The 20,955-nt window shown below is 35.0% G+C and overlaps 2 protein-coding genes across 4 annotated transcripts in view; both read right to left on the reverse strand.

Moving 5' to 3' along the window:
* LOC117989297 (sortilin-related receptor-like) overlaps nt 1-16,378 on the reverse strand; it is a 53,223-nt gene extending 36,845 nt beyond the window's left edge. For both annotated transcript variants that reach the window (XM_034976634.2, XM_034976633.2), the window contains exons 1-4: nt 16,037-16,378; nt 14,249-14,503; nt 8,101-8,262; nt 6,321-6,572 (exon numbers count right to left, since the gene is read on the reverse strand). In XM_034976634.2, the coding sequence (XP_034832525.1) occupies nt 6,321-6,572; nt 8,101-8,262; nt 14,249-14,503; nt 16,037-16,288 (921 nt within the window). In that variant the 5' untranslated portion in view covers nt 16,289-16,378. The remainder of the gene's footprint in view (nt 1-6,320; nt 6,573-8,100; nt 8,263-14,248; nt 14,504-16,036) is intronic.
* A 1,096-nt stretch (nt 16,379-17,474) lies between these two features.
* On the reverse strand, nt 17,475-20,741 carry RpS19a (Ribosomal protein S19a). Of its 2 annotated transcripts, none has more exons than XM_034976656.2 (4): nt 20,605-20,741; nt 19,890-19,960; nt 18,687-18,896; nt 17,475-17,689 (listed from the first exon to the last, which is right to left on the reverse strand). In XM_034976656.2, exons 2-4 carry the CDS (start codon nt 19,958-19,960, stop codon nt 17,509-17,511), a joined length of 462 nt encoding a protein of 153 aa, XP_034832547.1. In that variant the 5' UTR covers nt 20,605-20,741; the 3' UTR covers nt 17,475-17,508. The 2 variants fall into 2 exon arrangements, with proteins under 2 accessions (XP_034832547.1, XP_034832546.1); XM_034976655.2 differs by having other exon boundaries at nt 20,513-20,650.
* Between the last annotated feature and the right edge of the window lie 214 nt (nt 20,742-20,955).

A 20,955-nucleotide genomic window follows, 5' to 3' on the forward strand; every position in this document is an offset into this window, starting at 1 on the left:
ACGGTTTTTATTTGTTATTCAATTAATTCATGCTGTTTCTATTTTTACCCGACTTATATTGTAGTTGTTAGCAGTGCTTACTTGATAAATAAGGAATCCGTATTCAGTGTGCTTAGTATGAGATTATCATTCATTCATACCAACATTGCTAGAAATCGAGTGTCGAAATACAATAACGTCCGAATAAAAAGAACCTAAAAATTGAGATTCCCCATTTTTAGATTTCCGAAAAGCTCGATCGATACCTCTCAGGGACACTGTACCTATCAGTAATGCGAAAGTGTGTTTGTTTGTTGGTTTATTGGTTTGTCCTTCAATCACATCGCAACAGTGCAATGGATTGACGTGAGTTTTTGCTTGGGTACAGATAAAGACCTGGAGAGTGACGTAGGCTAATTTTTATCCTGGAAAATCAAAGATTTCCCACGGGATTTTAAAAACACTTAATTCCACGTGGACAAAGTCGCGGGCATCAGCTAGTTATATAGTAAAAATATAATTTATATCGAAAATTATGCCCAAATATAGTTAAAACTATTAAAATATACACGCTGAAATTTTAATAGTTGTTTTCCCGAAGCGAAATGTCATAGCATAACAATCGATTTACAACTAAAGGAAAATTAGAATCAAAAACCAGACAAGTGCCAGTCAGACTCACGCACCGAGAGTTCCATACTACAGTGATATTTTTTCGACATTTTGCACGATAATTCAAAAGCTTTGATGCATAAAAATAAATAAAAATCTATTTTAGAATGCACAGGTGAAGTCTTTTTATATGATACTCCTTTAGATATCTTACTACGAAAATTGAAATTACTAATTATTAATCATGACCACAATTTAATTTTTTTGTGTGATGTAACCATAAAAATCACGGTTTTCAGGTTTTTCCCCGAATGTCTGCTATAAGACCTACCTACCTGCCAAATGTCTTGATTTTAGGTCAACGGGAAGTACCCTGTAGGTTTCTTGACAGACCGACAGACAGATAGACAGATAGACAGACAGACAACAAAGTGGTCTTATAAGGGTTTCGTTATTCCTTTCGAGGTACGGAACCCTAAAAAAGGCTTTACAGTGTAGAAAACAAAAGAGACCTCGAACCAATAGTAATACCTGTGTCACTACGCGCGGAAGCTTATTTTGCTGTAAACCTTTTATCGGCAGCTCGTACGATTCTACTTACCTTATAATACTTAGGCACATTTCTGGTCGAGTGCGTGCAAGCTAGTTTAGGCCATATCACTACGCGTGAGATTTTATTTTGCACTAAACATTTTCACTATCGACAGTGCGGTTGGAATGGACCTACTCACCTACTATTTACGTTATATCTATTGAATTATGTAGTATTGTTTCTCACACTTTTGAGTTCATGATTACCTAAATGGCTCTCAAGAACTATCAGTCAGAGACATGGGCCCAATACTAAAAATGTGCAAGACCTTGCGCACTTGGGTCAAGTGCGAGTTGGACTGACACAAAGAATTCTATACCATCCTATAAGAAATGACACTTTTCTTTCAAGGCGGGCATTTTAAATTCTTATTACGTACTAGATGATGCCCGCGACTTCGTCCGCGTGGATTTAGGTTTTTAAAATCCTGTGGGAACTCTTCAATTTTCCGGGATAAAAAGTAGGATTTGTCCTTCCCCGGGATGTTAGCTATCTCTACTAAATTTCGTCAAAATCGGTTGAACGTTTGAGCCGTGAAAAGCTAGCAGACAGACAGACAGACACACTTTTGCATTTATAATATTAGTATGGATTTGTTGTTATAGCGGCAATAAAATACACATCCTGTGCAAATTTAACTCTCTACCTACTACGGTTCTTGAGATACAGCCCGCTGATAGACAGACGGACGGACGGATGGATGGTGAGACGGAAGGACAGCGGAGTCTTAGTAATAAGATCCCATTGGCACCCTTCGGGTACGGAACCCTAATTACCAGCGGACCCCAACAGTTCTCAAAAACTATCGATCATAGAATATATTATATTATATATCATAGAATAGCATTCTTCAACTAATTTTCCATCTCTGTAGGTACTCATCAAAATTGGCTAAAAGAAAGCGTGAAAGTCTAGGCCGTCAACACTTATATTCTTTTTTCTTGTACTAACAAGAAAAAAGAATATGTAACAAAAACATCACAGTTTGAATACGACCAAATATTAGTTTACTTATAATAGTAGGTACCTACCTAATCATCAAGTCTTTTGTAATATAATATTTTAGGTAGTAATCGGGCCATTGTCGATCGGTTGAAAAGTCGGTTAGAAGCAAATACAAACAATAAATGTCCCTGCAAGAATTCAGCACGTGCAAATTTTATTTACCTAAAGCTTAGCACCTGTACAATAGACAATTGCCTGCACACCTAAGACACGGTAATATTACGTGCCTGAGAGTACTTCTTTATGAAAATAACAATGGTATACCCGAGATAACCAGATTACTCTATTGACCAATGTCATAAACATTAGTTAGTAATCGGGTTCCTTCCATTGTTCATCGCAGTTTGATGCCCGCGACGTCATCCGCGTGGATTTACGTTTTTAATTATCCCATCCAAACTTTTTGGTTTTCCGAGATAAAACTTATGTTACTCTCCAGATCACTGTCACTTTAATTAGGTATATCCATGCAAAAAATTACGCCAATCTGTTGTTTTGTGATTGAAGGACAAACCAGCAAACTAATAAACCAACTAACAAAAACACTTTCGCATTTATAATATGCATTCTTATAGGTGTTTACCTATGTGTAAGTAACTGTGTAAGTTATTACACATCTTAATACAAAATAAATAAATCTAACAAAAAAATAAAATAAAAACATATTAAAGATCCAAAATTGTGTTCTATTAGAGCTTAGAATTTTTGGAATCGACTACGCAAAGTATCAATATAGGCCTGTCCGACCTAAGATAAGTATGCCATGTCTATGTGTGAGTGCAGATTACGGTGCCATTGTGAGGTACACGCACACATTTAAAACTCGAGCTGAAACTCGTTAGAGCGCTACAGCATACGGCCTCTTAAGTACGTTAAACATATGGTTGACATTTGCGTGATCGGTCGATTTTTTTTCCTCCTCAGCTAAGGCCGCACCGCGTAGCTCAATGAATTACCTATCGATATCGATAGATACTCGTTATTTTGTTCATTCGCAAAAATAAAATTAAAAAGGTAATTATAAAATTGAATAAAAGTGCTGGTATGTATGCATGCCTTTTACAAGTATGCACAATAAATACTGCAACGTATGAAAATAGTTAAATTTTATTTATTGCCCTTGAAATAAAACATATTTGTTAAGAAACTGGCGTTTCGAAAGTCTTATTTTTAATTTTAATAAACGGTGTATGCGAACATTTATGTATATATTTTTCGACTATTGCCTTCATCAAATCGGTAACGTGATTAGACGCAGGAATCTCCGAATCACTTTGTCTTTTTGAAGAACCTGGAGTGACCACATTTATCATTTTGTGGCTGAAACCAAAATTAAATTTTGAGAATAAATCCGTACTAATATTATAAATGCGAAAGTGTGTCTGTCTGTCTGTCTGTCTGTCTGCTAGCTTTTCACGGCTCAACCGTTCAACCGTTTTTGATGAAATTTGGTACAGCGATAGCTTGCATCCCAGGAAAGGACACAGGCTACTTTTTATCCCGGAAAGTTGAAAAGTTCCCACAGGATTTTTAAAAACCTAAATCCACGCGGACGAAGTCGCGGGCATCATCTAGTACCTACATAAAAATGAATAGGAGAAAAATTAATTAGTGTGTTTATGAATTAAATTTGATATTTAGTCAGTCAATCTTTATACAAAAATATAACTAAGAGGTGGTGTTGTTTTGTATTATAATATCAAGTATTTTCAATACTTCCTAAAAGTAATAAAATAAAACAAGGTTACTTGATTTTCATTGATGTAAGCGCAGTAGGTTTCGTATATCTATATCCTTTATTTGATATTATAAAATCGACTTCTAAAAAAATGTTCAGAGCATATCATGCTTGATTTGGTTGGCATCCAATCAACTCTACCCGTTGCATCTATCCATTTTTCTTTGATGCTTGCATCTTTGGGAAACCTAAAAATATTTTAAATGAAGGTTAGAGGAACTACTGATGTCTATTTAGTGATCAATGCAACGTCTCACTCATTAATAAATTATAATTATTGCGTTACTATTTATTTATATCCTTGTATCGATATCAATCGATAAATTCAATATTCGACTTGGCCACATCACTACTTGAGTAGCGAACACGGAGCGAAGTACTTTCGGAATAGAATCAATCCAAAATAAACTTTATCTTAATTGGTTAAGTTTGATTTTGACTAACCGTTCTATTAAATATTAGTAAATTGAAATAAATTAAGATTTTATAGAAAACAATGAAAATCGTACTTACCGATGATACGAAACACCTCCATTTTTAAGATTTTATCTCCTACTATCATTTTTACACTACAAAACGGCAGTACGGCATTGCTAGGGCAATATGAATTTGTCGCGAGACTACCAACTCCACGCGATGTTTGAACGCGACTGGGATCAGTTAAGCGTAACTACGCTTAATTGTGGCACGCGTGCCACGCCTACTTAGCACTTCCACTGTTTTTTCTGTTCCGTGCAAATACCCAATTGTTTTGTTATCATTGTTTCTGGTGTGTACAATATCAGCCACTTATATAGGTAAGTACCTAGGTTCTCTGAAGTAGTTTAGATAAATATTTATGTGGTGGGCTTTTATTCGTTGAATTATAATGTCATGCAAAACCCAGATCTATGACAGGAAGTGGATATTATAATAATATTTTGTTGGAGCTGGGTGCGTTTGGAACCCTCGTAGCGTTACGTTTAATTTTACGTTATTATTATCACAACTGACAATCAAAAGGAATACAACAGTACAGTTCTTTCAATTCACGAAGGCTACTGAACTTTACATGTGGTAACGTCGTTTACATGGTGATTGCGTAAGTGTGCGTGCATGTCGGACCAATCAGTCACGAGCAAGCGCTGTCAAACGCACACATAAACACAAGCATGAGTCTGTGGCCCTCGTGAAATGCAAGAACTATACCTACTTTAATAAATGATTTTCATTCGATTTGATAAATATAAGCTGTTATAATGCAACAAAAATTTTACAGGCTATAACCTAATAAGTTGATCTATCACCTATATTATATTCTATGATATAAAAGTTTATATTTCACTATTACATACAATATTTAAAAGAAGTTGACTGCCTAACTTTTTGTTGAGCTTCGATGATCTAAGTCAGTTACTGGATGGGTGACCAAATTTGGAGGTCCCAATTTTGCCTTTTCGTTTTCTCCGTGCTGATGGTCCCGGTTATTACCACACCACAGTATATATCTGACAAAAGCTGTAAAACCTAAGAGTCGAAATCTCGTTCTGGTCGAGTAGTACGCGGAAGGATCTGGGAACTCACCGCAATATTATCCCAAGAAAACTCCTACCATTATGTGATTAAATAAAGGGGTTACGACTCTCAGCAGTCAGCAGTGAGAATAAGCCGCAGACAGACAAACTTGAGCGGAAGAAATAAGTAATCCTAATATAATACTATAAAATGTGGATGTTTGGATGTTTGTTACCCAATCACGCAAAAACTACTGGACGGATTTGGCTGAAATTTGGAATGGAGATAAATTATACCCTGGATTAACACATAGGCTATTTTTTATCCCGGATAATCAAAGAGTTCCCGCGGGATTTTGAACAACGTAAATCGACGCGGACAAAGTCTCGGGCATCAGCTAGTTTTTAAATATAGCGCGGTCACAAGTTGTAAATTTGAATACACCCGGGTAAGCAAGGTTATGAATAAAACATCATGTTGAGAGCTTGATTGGATGAAGAGCTACTATTATCTCGGCCTTGTTAAGCAAAAAGCGCACATCATATTATGTTATGTCATCCTGCATAGCTACATGTTACTATTCATAGAATAAATCGATTTAAACTTACATTTCTTACACCGGAATTCATAGTCAAGATAGGAAGATCCTTCTTTAGAGGACGATCACGACGATTCAGACTACGTGTCATTCGTGTCTATGAAGTTCAGTACAAGTCACTTCTCTAAGCGTAGTACGCTGATTATTTTTTGTTGCTAAACCAGATATCGTTAGAATAAAATACATTTTTTATAGTTTATACGATATTTCGTATTCGACTCTTGTATTTATTTTTGAACGCTTTTTCTACTTAACATTGAGATAAAATAAGCTCAATTTAATATGTATTAAACACAACTTACCTCTTTCGACTGCTTGGTGGCGAACATAAAATCTCCCTTGATCTGGAAATCTTTAGCGTCCGCGAACAACTCGTTGGCATTCACCATGATATTGGCCGGGTCGTTGACACTGAGCACGGTACTGTTCCCGCCAGGCTTCCATCTCTCCACATAGAACATCTTGGGGTAGCCCGGAGCAGACGACCATAGGAACGTCTTCACGTAGCTTTGTATCATCTTGAAGGTCTTCCCGCCGTCCAAGGTCATGAAAAGCTAAAACAAAATTTCAACTTTGTACTGGTCATCATCATGATCAACCCATCACCGGCTCACTACAGAGCGCGGGTCTCCTCTCAGAGTGAGAGGGGTTTTTGGCCATAGTCTACCACGCTGGCCATGTGCGGATTGGTAGACTTCACACACCTTTGAGAACATTATGGAGAACTCTCAGGCATGCAGGTTTCCTCACGATGTTTTCCTTCACCGTTAAAGCAAATGATATTTAATTAATTAAAACGCACATAACTCCGAAAAATTAGAGGTGCGTGCCCGGGATCGAACCCCCGACCTCCGATTAGAAGACGGACGTCCTAACCACTAGGCTATCACAGCTTATACTGGTAAACAAATTCAATTCAATTCAATCTTTTATTTGCTTAAACGTAGGTTAACAGAGATGTTTTACAATTCACTTAAATAGTATCACTACATTTGCCACGCAATGGCATGCCAAAGTAGGTATAAGCGGTCACAGTTCACAACAGTTAGGGAACTTGTCAAAACGTCGAGGCTTCGACGACACTGGCAGGCGTCAAATGTTCCTACATTTGACGCTAGGTAGCTTATGAATCGCCTATTTTTCTTTGATTTTACGTCACACATAGCCTAATATTTGACATATCATCGATTCAGGATCATACCGAGAGTTTTTTCACTCTTGTTCACTCTGTACTGGTTGAGACATCTGCCTCCTATTCTAGGAGTCGGGGATTCAATCCCGGGCATGCACCTCTAACTTTTCAAAGTTATGAGCGTTTAAAACAATAAAATATATACTTGCTTTACCGGTGTTCAGCTATTAATAATAATAATTTAAAAAACGGAAATAATAGGTAGATGTTTCCGTTTATGACATAATAAAATATTTCCTACAATACATAATATATCAGTGAATATCAGGGACCGAAACTTGACCCAGACCTCATGTTTGTTTGACTCATTCGGACAATAATGATATTATTAATGTTCGAATGATAACAGAGTATATAACTCACAAATACCTATAGACTGTGCCTCCCTGACCAACATTGTATGTAGTCTGTACTCAGCAGGTAAGTACCTATAGTAAAAATTGGTCAAGTGCGAGTCGGACTCGCAGACGAATAGTTCCGTATCATCGTACAAGAAAAACCACTTTTTAGCAAAGGGTAAAACGGGACCCTATTACTAAGACTCCGCTGTCCGTCCTAACAGTGACTTCACACTCGAGTAAGAGATCGCAATCAATTGTGCGTTTAAATACTTAAAGTAAAATAATAATTAATTTCTCAGTCATCAAATTACTGAGAAAAAAAATCACTGATAATTTTTATTTTGGATATATATTTTAACTCCATTGCGTTACATAAATCAACAAAATTATGAAACTTACCCATTATAGCGGAAGAGAAAACTTTTTTTTATCGATTACAAGCCCTTGACTGCGATTTCACCTGCTGGTAAGTGATGATACAGTCTAACATGGAAACGGGCTAACTTGGAAGGGGTATGGAAATTTTTAAAGAAAACCTTAAATACTCACATTCCTCGTAGAATCCACTTTGTCCAAGATAACAAATCTGTTAGGTACTTCTTCGTCAAAGGCGAGCTCGCTCGGATGGAAGCTCAAATCCGATCGATGGATGGTCACCCCATTGTCTTGCGTGTAATACAGCTTCTTGTTCGTCGAATCCACAAACACGCACTAAAATGAAATGTAGGATAAGTAAAGGATGACTGTAAATATAGGAAACATGCTAATAACGCATTTATAAGAAGAAGTTGCAACCAAGTTAACCCTGTTATTTTCGGAAAAATATTATTCATCTCTCTTTCCATAATTATATATATTAGCAACTAGCTGACCCGCCGAACTTCGTACCGCCAACAGTCGATTCTTTTTTTTTAATTCTTTTTTCTCTGTAAGAACCATCCTCGTACTTCAAGGAATATTATAAAAAAGAATTAGCGAGATCGGTGCAGCGGTTCTCGAGATTTGCGATGAGCAACACATTTGGTGATCCATTTTTATATTAATGATTAAGGATATCATGTCAAAAACTGCCTAGTTATACACTAGTCGGTTTTGGTTTGTTTTTTGTTTAATAAGTTGTTGCCTACCTATCATTCTTGTTTTCACAAGGCGTAAATGACAAATATTTTTCAATTTTTTAACATGAAAAATATTTTCCCGCAGAAATTACTCTATTTTTCTTGCTAAAAATTGTCAAAATTTTTGTCGTTTATGCCTTGCGACGTCATTAATCACCTTCCGTACAGCGTGACGTACATATTAAAAATATAAAAAACCGTGATTTTTATTTAATTATTTATGTTTAATAATGATTTCTAGCCTCAAACTATCATATCATTTTGTTACTACAGTCCGAGGCTCTATTATATATCCTAACCTCAGATTGGCATGTTACGGACATTATCTAACACCTTGTATTGTAGCTATTAATATTCTAAAACGTTTACGATGGGTACAATAACATCTAATAGGTACCTAACATCATCGACTATAAAATTTCTGTACCACGCATTCGAATGACATTTCAGTCGACTAGGTCGACTATACATTATTATTTGTATAAAAATCCATCACTCGTTTTATATTTTATAGTCCCGGGACCAGACCTACAAGACAACTATTGGCCATAAATTGATGCATAATATTATGTCGAAAGCCGGTCTTAAATCGATAGATTACTGATAGATTAATTAAAAATTAGTTGATTTAAACCTGCTTTTTCATATGTTATATTTTTTTTGGTCTCACATTCGAAGGCTTTTGGTCTATCAAAATCTCTTAAAGAGATAAGTTGTCCTCGTGCATGTCCTTTTTCTTTCAATGTTTAAGTTTTTGGTAAGTACAGAATAAATAAATACAGTTACACTAGCAATACTATCACAATCTATACTAATATTATAAAGAGCTAAAGTTTGTGAGTTTGTTGGTAATCTCTGGAACTACTGAACCGATTTTGAAAATTCTTTCACAAATAGAAAGCTACATTATTCCATAGGTAGGATTCCAGACATAGGCTATATTTTATTTTATTTTAAATTAGAGATCCCTACAATTGTAAGGGTCGCGCGGTGGTAATAGAAACGATGTGTAATGTCTTAGGTTTTTTTTTTTGAGCCAAATTCATTTAAAGTTGTGAGACAACTTGGAAGAATGAAAGTAAAATCTAAAAACTGCGGAAACTAATAATTATTCAAATTATATTATGTATAGTCAAGTTTTACAAGCTTATTTGAAATCTGTAAAAATATATAATACCGCCAGTTTGGAATGTTGTAAATAATGTGTTTATCTTACTTATGTACGTACCAACTCAAACTCTAATTATATTATGTACGAGTTAACATCGTGAGGAAACCGGCACGCCTGAGATTTCCCCATAATGTTCTTAAAGGTGTGTGAAATCTGCCAATCAATCCGCACTTCTCGAGCATGGTGGACTATGGCCAAACCCTTCTCATTCTGAGGAGACCCGTGCTCGGTAGTAAGCCGGTGTTAGTTGATGAATATGATGATGATATATTATAATAGAAATATTTACATGGATGCCTATTTAACAATCAACAATCAATAAAAATTAACTAATAGGTTTTTAGATTGATTTTGTGTGACCAGTGGTGATGAACAACAGCTGTATGAATCATTATTCATTGCATCCGGTAATTCTTATCAATAGAGGATTTTTGTCAATTTTGAATTGAGCTGTAAGAATAAATATACGAATTTGTTTGTCAATAATTTATCTTATCTGTAAGATTTCAGTGTGACTTGTAAAAGTGATTTTATTAATCAATACTATATTATCTATACTAATTTAATAAACTGTATTATTAGTAGAGTATTAAAGTAAAAATTTATTTGTATGTACCTAATCGATAACTTCTGAAACTACTATACAGATTTTAATAATTCTTTCACTGTTAGAATACCTGAAATATAGGAGAATCGCGGGCAAAAGTTAGTAAGTTATATTGTAAACAAAACAATGTTTCAAAGCAATGATCTATTTCCATAACCTCGAATCGCTGAAAATGTAGCAGTAGAGTATAATAATATTTTATTCTACTTTCGACTAATGCCTAATCAGCCCCCAGCCAAAATAACTGACGTGAGCTATTCTAATAGATTTAAAGTAAAAACCTAAAATCCTGCAGGTTACCAAACGTTTAATTGATCAATAAGCATAATATCTAATAATAACCTACACCAATATTATAAAGAGGTAAAGTTTGTGAGTTTGGATGTAGGGGTAATCTCTGTAAGTTATGATTCAATTCTGAAAATTCTTTTACTGATAGCTGCATTATCCCCGAGTGGTATAGGATATAAATTATAAGACGACGCCAATCTGTCTTATAGTCCGTACAAAATGACTCCTCACGCGCCATTTTAACTCTATGGCACAGAATATATAATAGTACTAATCTATGGTTCAACTGGCATGTTCAAAAGTACGGTTCACCCTCTTTAAAATAAAGACTAAAATCGTACTTTTGACATGAAATTTGACTCAAAAAGTTAAAATGGCGCGTAAGGATGCATACATGAACCAATTTCACTGCACAGCATAATAAAACTATACGGGTCCATAATAGTGATAAGCTGGTGGTTAAACGCCTCCTCCCCTTCAACCATCCTCCTATACCTGGTAGAGATCGCTTCACAGCGATAAGGCCGCTAATTGTATGTTCTTCTTCTACATGTTTCTTTTTGTGTCTTTTCTTTTTGGTGTACAATAAAGAATATTAAACTTAAACTTACACCTATTATATGTATAATTAACGACCTATTCAATGTCTAACCAACCACATTACATCACGCATATAAGTCCCGCAAAATGCTAATGCGCGTGGCCTCCATTTTAGTGACGTCAGCACTAGGCTGAAGTTTCGAGCTGATGGTATATTTTTATTTCGGCTGACGTCAAAATGACGTCATTTCGATGTTAATGAGACATGGTTCCAGCGCAATACCAATTTGCGGGACTTATACCACGCATTCGTAATGAGAATGACTAATGAGTCTGGCTATTAATTTTAGTCAAAAGTGATGATCTACCAAAATTTACAAGAAAAATGGTGTTTTATTTTGCTCAAATCTTTTAAAATAAAGGAAATTAATGAAGATTAAAGTGCGCTTTCCGCTCGAAGATTTGTCAAGATGGATTGTGAAGTCACACTACGCCCGCCTTAAAACGAATAAATAATATAGGTATTATGTTATTACTTATTAATTATAATAGTTCATAATAATATATCTACATAACACATTTAACAATTTATGTAGGTAGCTACTAGCTACCTACATAAATCATTAGAAATCGCGGACGCCCTTTAACCTACTAAAAGCGAGTGCTAAACACGTCACAACTCCAAGCATAGCGCAAAATCGATCTAGATATTTTACAGTCTTTCCTTCATACCTATAAAATTCTGGTCTGGTTTAGTTAGGTGTTATTGTAGATAGCAAAAAATCAACATAGAAGGTCGTATTTAAGTCTTGCTATAAGCTAAGAAATAATATATTTTTAATAACTACCAGTCTTACTCTTAAAGATATTATAAAGAGGTAAATAATAATAATATTATTCTTTATTTCAGGCAAAATGTACCCATATTGTTACAGAAGTTATTAAAAATTATAAATAAAATAAATTTAAAATATTAAAATCTAAAATAAGTACAATTGTATATTGTATAGTATTTCTATCATTATTTACGATTCGCACTGCGATGCTGCGTCAACCAATACCGGTAGATGGCGACATCCAAGTACTCACACATCGTCCGGAGAATCTCATTATTAGAGTGGCGTAGTCGCTCCCAAAGGTAAAGTTTGTAAGTTTGTTCGTAGGAGGTAATGTTTGGAACTACTGCACCGATTTTAAAAACTCTTTCACCACTAGAAAGCTACATTATTCCTGAGTGACATTTTCAAAAAATAAGAGATCTCTACGAAAATTGTAATAAGCTACCCGTGCGACGAAACCGATTTGTCCGCTTGGAATGGAGTGGAGATAGCCTGTACCCTGACTTAACTCATTATACACATAGTACACACATTTTTATCAGTTCCCGCGGGATTTTTAAAAACTTACATCCACATGGACTAAGTTGACGTACATCATCTAGTATTTGAAGTAGCAATTCTGGTCATCTCCAATCGTTGACTATGTAGTTAGTTTAAGTTGACTAGGTATTGAATAATGAAAAACGAAACCTCATGCGGTCATTCAACGCAAGTGGCATTTTATTATTGTGTAGCATAGTTCATTGACTCCTACTTAGCGAATGTAAGTCTATTGATGTTGACTTGACTATCAAGACATCGATATGTCTTTTGTCTGATGCATGATATTTTTATCACAAAGAAAAAACGACATTGAGTTTTGATAATGAATTTGGTGTTTGTTTATTTAACCTCTAAATACCTTCCTTAATCTTTAAACTCGCTTTAGAACCTATTTTCAACTGTAATTTTACAAATATCACTCATGCAGTCAAAAACAGAAATTCAAAGTCAGATATGAATATGTAGGTATCTACTACTATAGGTTTATTTTTAAAGCCAATATTTATCTACTTAGAATAAATTATATATTTGAATACTTAATATCAATTTAAACTGTTTTGGTCTTGGCAAGCAGTTCATGGAAAGACACTGCAGCTATTTAAATACCAATAATAATGCAAAATAAGTACAGTACGTGGCCGAAAGTAATGTACATCGACATTTAGAAGGAGATAGCAGATTTGTAGAGCATTGTCTCAGTCATTGAGACCGGCAAAACGTGATATAGTATGAGTGACAGAGACATCGCTCTACAAAGCCGAAATATCATTCTAAAGGCCGATTGTACATTACTTTCTGCCGCGTACTGTACATACTATATGTATAACTAGCGACCTGCCCCGGCTTTGCATGAGTACAATGGTTATTTTGCTGTATTTATAAAAGAAAGACAGCATTTTCGGTGAAAGCTCTAGTCTAAGTTGGCTTGATTTCTTTTGAAACCACGAAAAATTCATTAATGTCTTGTTGCAACAAATTAACACAAAACAATATTAAAAAACTATGCATATAAACTTCTCGTGAATCACTATCTATTGAAAACAGTATTAAAATCCTAGAGAGCCTACATTTTAATAAATAAACCAAAATTAAAACTCAGTTAATCAATTAGATCTTGTTTAGAAAGACTAAAATCATATTATTAATATATACCTACCTAATAATTTATTGTCCATTCGTTCTTTTTTCATGGCTCAATCGGTGAACCAATCTTGACAAAATTTGGCACATTGAGATTGAGACATTGAATAATCAGAGGGCCAACAGGATATAAAACTCCCTTAGGAGTCTATGTATGTATCATAGACTGCCAAAATCATAACCCTTGCTTTTGGCTTTTGGGACAAAGTCACACACATCAGCGAGTTTTAAATAAATTAAAATTAACTACTTAATTTTAGCGTTTAAGCTATCTTGAGTGATTCGACGCGTGCCCGAACTGAGTCCCTTTGAAAAAGGACCCCAGATGGGTTCGAAACAAGTCGGGCTAACGTCGAGTAAACACGTGAGTAAAGCCGGGTGTGACATAACTACTTAATTGCTAGAACTTCCTACTAGCTAATTACTTAATAGGATATTTTTTACTTACAAATTCAGGATATTTGGGATGATTGAAGAATTTGTCTAGCTGAGCATATCCACTGTTAGCATCATCGCCCAATCGAAAACTCTCAGTCTTGTTTGTGAAATTCTTTCCGTAATCATATGAGATGTAAAGGGCTGATGATGTGATGGTCCCTTTGGTTCTCGTATTGGAGTCTCTCGCCAGGCAAATAATCACATTGGAACCTTCGCCGACCCAATGGACCATTAGCTGCTGATGGCTGTCATTCAGGTGGGTAGTCTGGTAAACAAACAAGCAATTAGCTCACACTTCAAAAATAAAAAGTAAGCAAGAAAGAGGTGATCTTAGATTGTGAGAAATATAAAACATTTTGTTACTAAACAATTATTTATTTAACTTCAATACAAGCAAGTCAAATGTTTGACATTACATCACAAATATATTAGGTATGTCTCTGCTCAAATTGAAAAACATAGTATTACTTAGTACATTTATTGATTTTAATACTTAATGACCTTTAGAAAAAGTATTTAAGTAATAATTATACATACTATCCATACTAAACAATACTAATATTATAAATTATACAAAAGTGTGTCTGTCTGTCTGTCCATGTGTGTGTGTGTCTTAACAGATGGGCTGTGGGCTTTTTATAGCCCATCTGTTTAACCGATTTTGATGGGTACAGAGATAGCTTGCATCCTGGGGAAGGACATAGGCTACTTTTTAACCCGGAAAATCAAAGATGAGGATTTTTGAAAACCAAAACTCACACAGATGATGTCATGGACATCATCTAGTCATTAAATATAGTCAGAGAACAACGGAAACTATCAAACAAAGAAGGAAATGAATGCACCAAATAATATAATTAGCCCCAATACTTCTTATCAATGTAACAAGGTAAATTGAAAGTGTACATTATTTCCCACTTCATTATTTTCTGTAATAGGTGTTTACAATTGAAGTTATAATAATATGCAAAGATAATCCTGTATTAGACACTCAACTGGTATCTAATGTTAAAATAATGTTTGTGTAAGTTGTATACTAAAAAATAATGATTATGCTAACCCATTTCTTAACGTTTCGATCGTATAATCATTGTGCAATTATTAAGGTATATGACACTAATATAATAAAGGCAAATGTTTGTGTGTGTGTTTGTTACCTTTTCATGCAATAAGTACTGTATGGATTTGGCTGAAATTTAGAACGGAGATAGATTATACCCTGGAATAACACTTAGGCTACTTCTTATCCCGAAAAATTAAAGGATTCCCACTGGATTTTAAAAAACCTATGTCCACGCGAATGAAGTCGCAGGCATCAGCTAGTAACTATATAATCTGGATAAGGAGAAGCAGTTATACAATTAACAGTGGACTTTTGTATCATGTAACTGTAATGTATCTCCAGGTAAATGTCATCAATAAATAAAATAAATAAATCATGTATCAGTTGCAGCAGCTCAATAATAAAAATAAAATAAAAGTGGCTCTCAATGAATTAAGGTTTTTAACCTGTCACACAGCTTATTATTTTTGCAAGTAATGTTTCCAAAAATAATCATTTACGCTCCAAGTGCCCTTCACTAATGAATAGTAAAGGTCTTCCTTGAGTGACGCTGCGAGTTTGCGTTGTTTTTACGATAAAAATAGAAGAAAGTACGCAACAAAGTGAACATGCTATCAGGGCTAATCAGAGCAACAAAATAAATCAATGTCACATCATGCGGGCATCGAACGATAGTAGAAACAAAACAAAGGGTCCGGTCGAAGCTATCGAACTAATAAGGAAATGCTAAGTTACCCATGTACTAATACTTCGGTCGACAGTTTTCTCCAGCAGTGGCGGCGGTATCGTGGCATCGCGTTTTGTTCTTCCCACAGATACATCTTTTTCATCGGTGTATCCATTTAATACAGTTATTTTTTGGGAATCATCTGCATCTGCCACGTAAAGTGTACCTCCCGGCGAACCATACTGTTGATCACTGTATACGCACGATATTAAACTCACTGTTGCGATAATACTAAATTTAAATCTTAATATCGCTTTCATCTTGTCATCACTGCAAATCCAAATTCATCCAACTTCAACTGAAATTCGAATAAAACTGCGCCGCCGATGATTACAAAACACAAATGAAACAAAATGACAGGATTTTCTAGAAATGGCAGCTGTCACGCAATGACATTGACTTGACAGTAAAATGATGTACACTACGACAAGGCTATCTTGGCGCGCGGGGAAAACCTAGTACCTACCTTGGTAGTACCAAAGAATTTGGATGTACTACTACACGATGCGTAGTATAATAGTAGATAATCTATGGTAGTACATATGAAACTAACATTGCCGTCAAGTTTTCCCTTTATTCTTTTCTAAGCATTACGTAGTAGTACATGGAAGTTCTTTGTTTCTAAGCCTTTGTTCTCCAACAGCGCCCCTCTGTCAATGTCATTCAAGTGCCAAGAGAGCCTTGTCGCATATTTATCCGATTTACCGATTTTCTCTGTACAGTGCAATAAGGGTCTCTTGGCACTTGAATGACATTGACAGGGGGGCGCTGTTGGCGAACAAAGGCTTAGAATATTTAAACAAGAACAAAGGGGACACTTGACGGCAACGTTAGTTCCGATTTTCGTCACGTGCCAAGATAGCCTTGTCGCATTGTACCTTTATAATGGAAGATGGAAACAAACGATTAGCCTCAAAAAGGCTAGAATCCAAAGCCGCAAAACCAGTAAAAAAAAAGCTAATAACCTCAGAAACCTTTCAGAAACGAAGTCTATGCCTCATGGTAGATGCAGGAAAGTTTGCTTTTTCTGGTCGGTGGTTTGCTTTCTCATTCGCACTAAAAAGAGAGCACAGATAAAACTAGTGTGATAAACAGACGCAGCTAACCTATTTTTTGTCCCTTATCGCGTAACTGGTTTTTTTCAATACATACAAGTTGCAAAACAAATTTTGAGTAAATTCGTGGCGTAATTGTATTTCTCATGAGTTATTTACTTGTTTTCACATAAAAAACGTTTAATACAAATATTGTTGATCGGTTAATACAAAATTGACTACTAAACAATGGTAATCGTAGTAGTACATACAAATTCTTTGGCCAACTCAGACTCAGACTAAGAATCAAATTGGCCAAATAAACAATCCAAGGTCAACAACCATCAATCTAAACCAAGGAACATATTTTGATCTAAACAGTAAAAACTATGCAGACAATGAAATACAAATCCACAATATTTTCTTAATTTTTATTTATCATAGATTTACAGAACAATAACACTCTGCTTGGCGGCCAGTTTCGCCTTAAGACGGACTTGCGCGGCGATTCTGTCGAGGTCACGTCTGCCTTGTACAGTGAGGATGCGCCCACCATCAGGGATTTTCTCTACCAGCTTCAATGCTTCAAGCGCCTGAAGTGCTTTACGGGCAATGCTACCTGATGACCTGAAAAACAAGTTATAATATTCATCTATACTAATACATATAAATGCGAAATAATGTCAGCCTGTCTGTTTATTGTTTTTTCACATCCCAACAAAATTTGGTACTGCACCCTCGAGTTTTGTCCTAGAAATTAAATAATTTTTATAGGATTATTAAAAAGCTAAATTTATACATAGTAAAAAATAAATAAGGGTTAACCAATAGGACTAATAAATTGGGACAACAGATCAAAAAGGTTTTCCACCATTGTACTTGGTATATCGAACTACCGCAATATAGGTAGGTATCAGGTACTAGGTACTCACTCTAACAAACTTTATATATTTGGTTTGCAAGAAAAACATTACAGAATATTAGATTATTTTTAAATAAGTAATAATTATTTTAGAAATATGATGTATATTTATCTAAGCAATAGCTGAAGGGTGATTCTCTAAAACCTGCATCAATCATTATTACAATCTCAATTGTTCTGATTGGATGAATTTGTGCGATTCTTGTTGCAAGAATGCATTATAGCCAATAGTGAGCGAGTGTTAACCAATCAGAGATGATTGCGATCGTGACATTGGAGCGGTCATTCTCTCGCTATCGCGCAGCTGATGTCTTCAAAGATAAAATGTATAATGCGTAAAAAATGAGTTTTCACGCGCCATTTTAATTTTGTGTTAAATATAATGTCAAAAGTACGATTTTAGTTCTTGTTTTAAAGCTGAATTGTACTTCTGACATGACAGTTGACCCATAGAGTTAAAATTGCTTGTGAAAAGTCACTATTTATTTGCAATCTGAATCTTAATAAAGACACTATAGGAGCAAATGCCGTTTTGTGAAAATTAAACTAGGTAATTCATTCCTTAGCTTCCATTTTCAAAAAAATAATGCTGCTTCTTCAGCATTAGTTACAAGTTATTGGTACAACAAACAGCATAAGTCTGTCTGTCATCACTTTTTTTTAATTTTAATTTTAGTTTAGTTCAGATTTTGTTTCATTCACCTGCAGAAATGTGAGGGTGTTACACCATTGCGCTTGCGGCCACCAAATATTTTAGTGACAGTCTTGACACCAACTGGGGAGCGAATGTAGATGTGACGGAGGACAGCGGCGCAGCGTACATAGAACCAATCAGGGTCATAGGGAGCCAGTTCCTTGAAACGGCCAGTCTTTACTAGGTCCATGTGTTCGGGCACCTTAACCTTGCCAATCCTAGAAAATTAAATGTGTGAATGAATAAATTAATATGCCTTATTGTACACCATCATAAAAAAGAAGCTTCACCATAGAAGTACAATTTACAAATATTTTATGGCCTTATTGCTTTGAAGTGATCTCTGCCAGGCAACCAAGTTACAGAGGATATAATGATTAGTGAGAGAGAGTTCAGCAGTGGACGTCTATCGGTTGATGATGATGAGAGAGGGTTAAAGGATGTATGTAAGTTAACAAGGAAATAAGAAATAATGTTTACAATAATATACATATTAATAATAAATACAACATACATAATATTCACATGCAAAATGCAAAGATACTGTACGACAATATAAGTGATTCTATTATCTACTTTCTGTACCAGTGGTAGAGTCCTGACATAATAAATGGCTAAGTTCTTCTACATTAAATAAAATTCATTTCATTGTAAGCAACTAAAGCTAAGCTGTTTTAGCTGCAAAACCCTGTTACAATAAGTGGTTAAATCTGTTCTGTTGTGCACAATCTCTAACCTAGAGGCTGGTTTAAATCAGTAGCTATCACTTCCATAACATTCCCTGAGGAAACTGGTATCACTAGATTTAGATGTGTGAATTTAGTTACAATACTGTGTGCAACAGAATTAGGCAAAATATAAATCTTTTTGGGACTTGTAACAAACCTAAATTAATAATAACGTTGAAATATTTGTATCAGGATAATTATTTCTTTTGGCTCATCTCTCCATTTGGACATAGCATTTGTCGGTGAAAACTTTTGTGGTTGGATATAGTTTATCAAGATGTCAAGAAATAAATAGCTGGAAAACAAGATGCTTGACAGAGACAGGTGGAGGAAACTAATGGAGCAGGCCTGGGCGCTTAAAGGACTAGCACTGATGATAATGATATCTCTTTTATTTCATCTCTCAAGTACAGTTTGAATACAATATATTTGCCTCTACAGTTATACTATAGAAAAAGTTACATAAAATGATGCTATAGTTACTTTTTCAAGTGGGCAGCAACCGTCTTGACGACCTTGTCTTGTTCAACATCTTTTAATGTGACGGAACGCATCTGAAATTATAAGAAGTCATTATTAAGATGTAATAAACTTATAACAATTTACTGTCACATATAAAAGTGACTGAAACTGAAATTGCTCTTATTACAAGTGTTTTAAAACTTCCGCTTTATATAGGACTTTCATCCTTTTCTTATGGTTACTTTACTTACACATAATTACACATTAAATCATACAAATTTCTATTCTTTTGAGCTTAATTTAAATTAGCACTCAAAACTAGCAACAGGAATTTCTTTTAAACAATTTAGGATAAGTAACTACATGAAACCATGCAAACAATAATTTCAAAATACTAAATTTAGGTTATGTTTTGACGGATTACAATATCTAAGACTTTCAAACAATAATCCACGATAATTCGGTTTTTTAACATAAAGGGACTTCTAAAATGAATACCAAAATGAATTATACTCCTAAAGGCTAGTAAAAGGTATGGGAAACTAAAAGAATTAGGTACATTGATGGTGGTTCATTGACATTAGTTATTTGTAGTTTAGACATAAATAAACTCTTTTAAACGGTTAATTAATCACAAAAATTACCTTAAACAGCGGTGTTTTACAGTTTACACTTTATTTTGTTATTTGCACCAATTATTTTACTAAAAACCATGCGGTTAAAACACGACACCCACCTTGCCTGTAAGTTGGCAACCGGAAAAAGAAAGAGAACAATTTAATTTTTTAATAATATCCCTCTATGTAGTCTATGTCACGGGTCACGCCACGGCTCCACAATCCAGCATTTTGAGTCTTCCACACCGACAGTCGACACTGACCTTATCAGAAACAATCTAAACTCTAAAGCGAGGTTTAGACTTGCAAAAACTTCTTGCAAGTTATTCCGCAAGTGCTTGCAGAATTGTTTACACTACGAGCAATATTGTACATTTACATACATTTGTGACTTGCGGCAAGTCCAGCAAGTTACAAAACTTGCGGAAGCGATTGTTTATACACGGTAGAAAAAGCTTGCGGAAGTCAAC

Source organism: Maniola hyperantus, chromosome 16, assembly GCF_902806685.2.
Source record: "Maniola hyperantus chromosome 16, iAphHyp1.2, whole genome shotgun sequence".
NCBI classification, from domain to species: Eukaryota; Metazoa; Arthropoda; class Insecta; order Lepidoptera; family Nymphalidae; genus Maniola; species Maniola hyperantus.

Coding starts and splice junctions, on each gene's coding strand:
- RpS19a (XM_034976656.2), bottom strand. CDS start 19,960: ATGCGTTCCGTCACATTAAAAGATGTTGAACAAGACAAGGTCGTCAAG. Junction 18,897..19,889: donor GTTGCTGCCCACTTGAAAAA/GTAACTATAGCA, acceptor TTAATTTTCTAG/GATTGGCAAGGTTAAGGTGC. Junction 17,690..18,686: donor ACACCCTCACATTTCTGCAG/GTGAATGAAACA, acceptor CTTGTTTTTCAG/GTCATCAGGTAGCATTGCCC.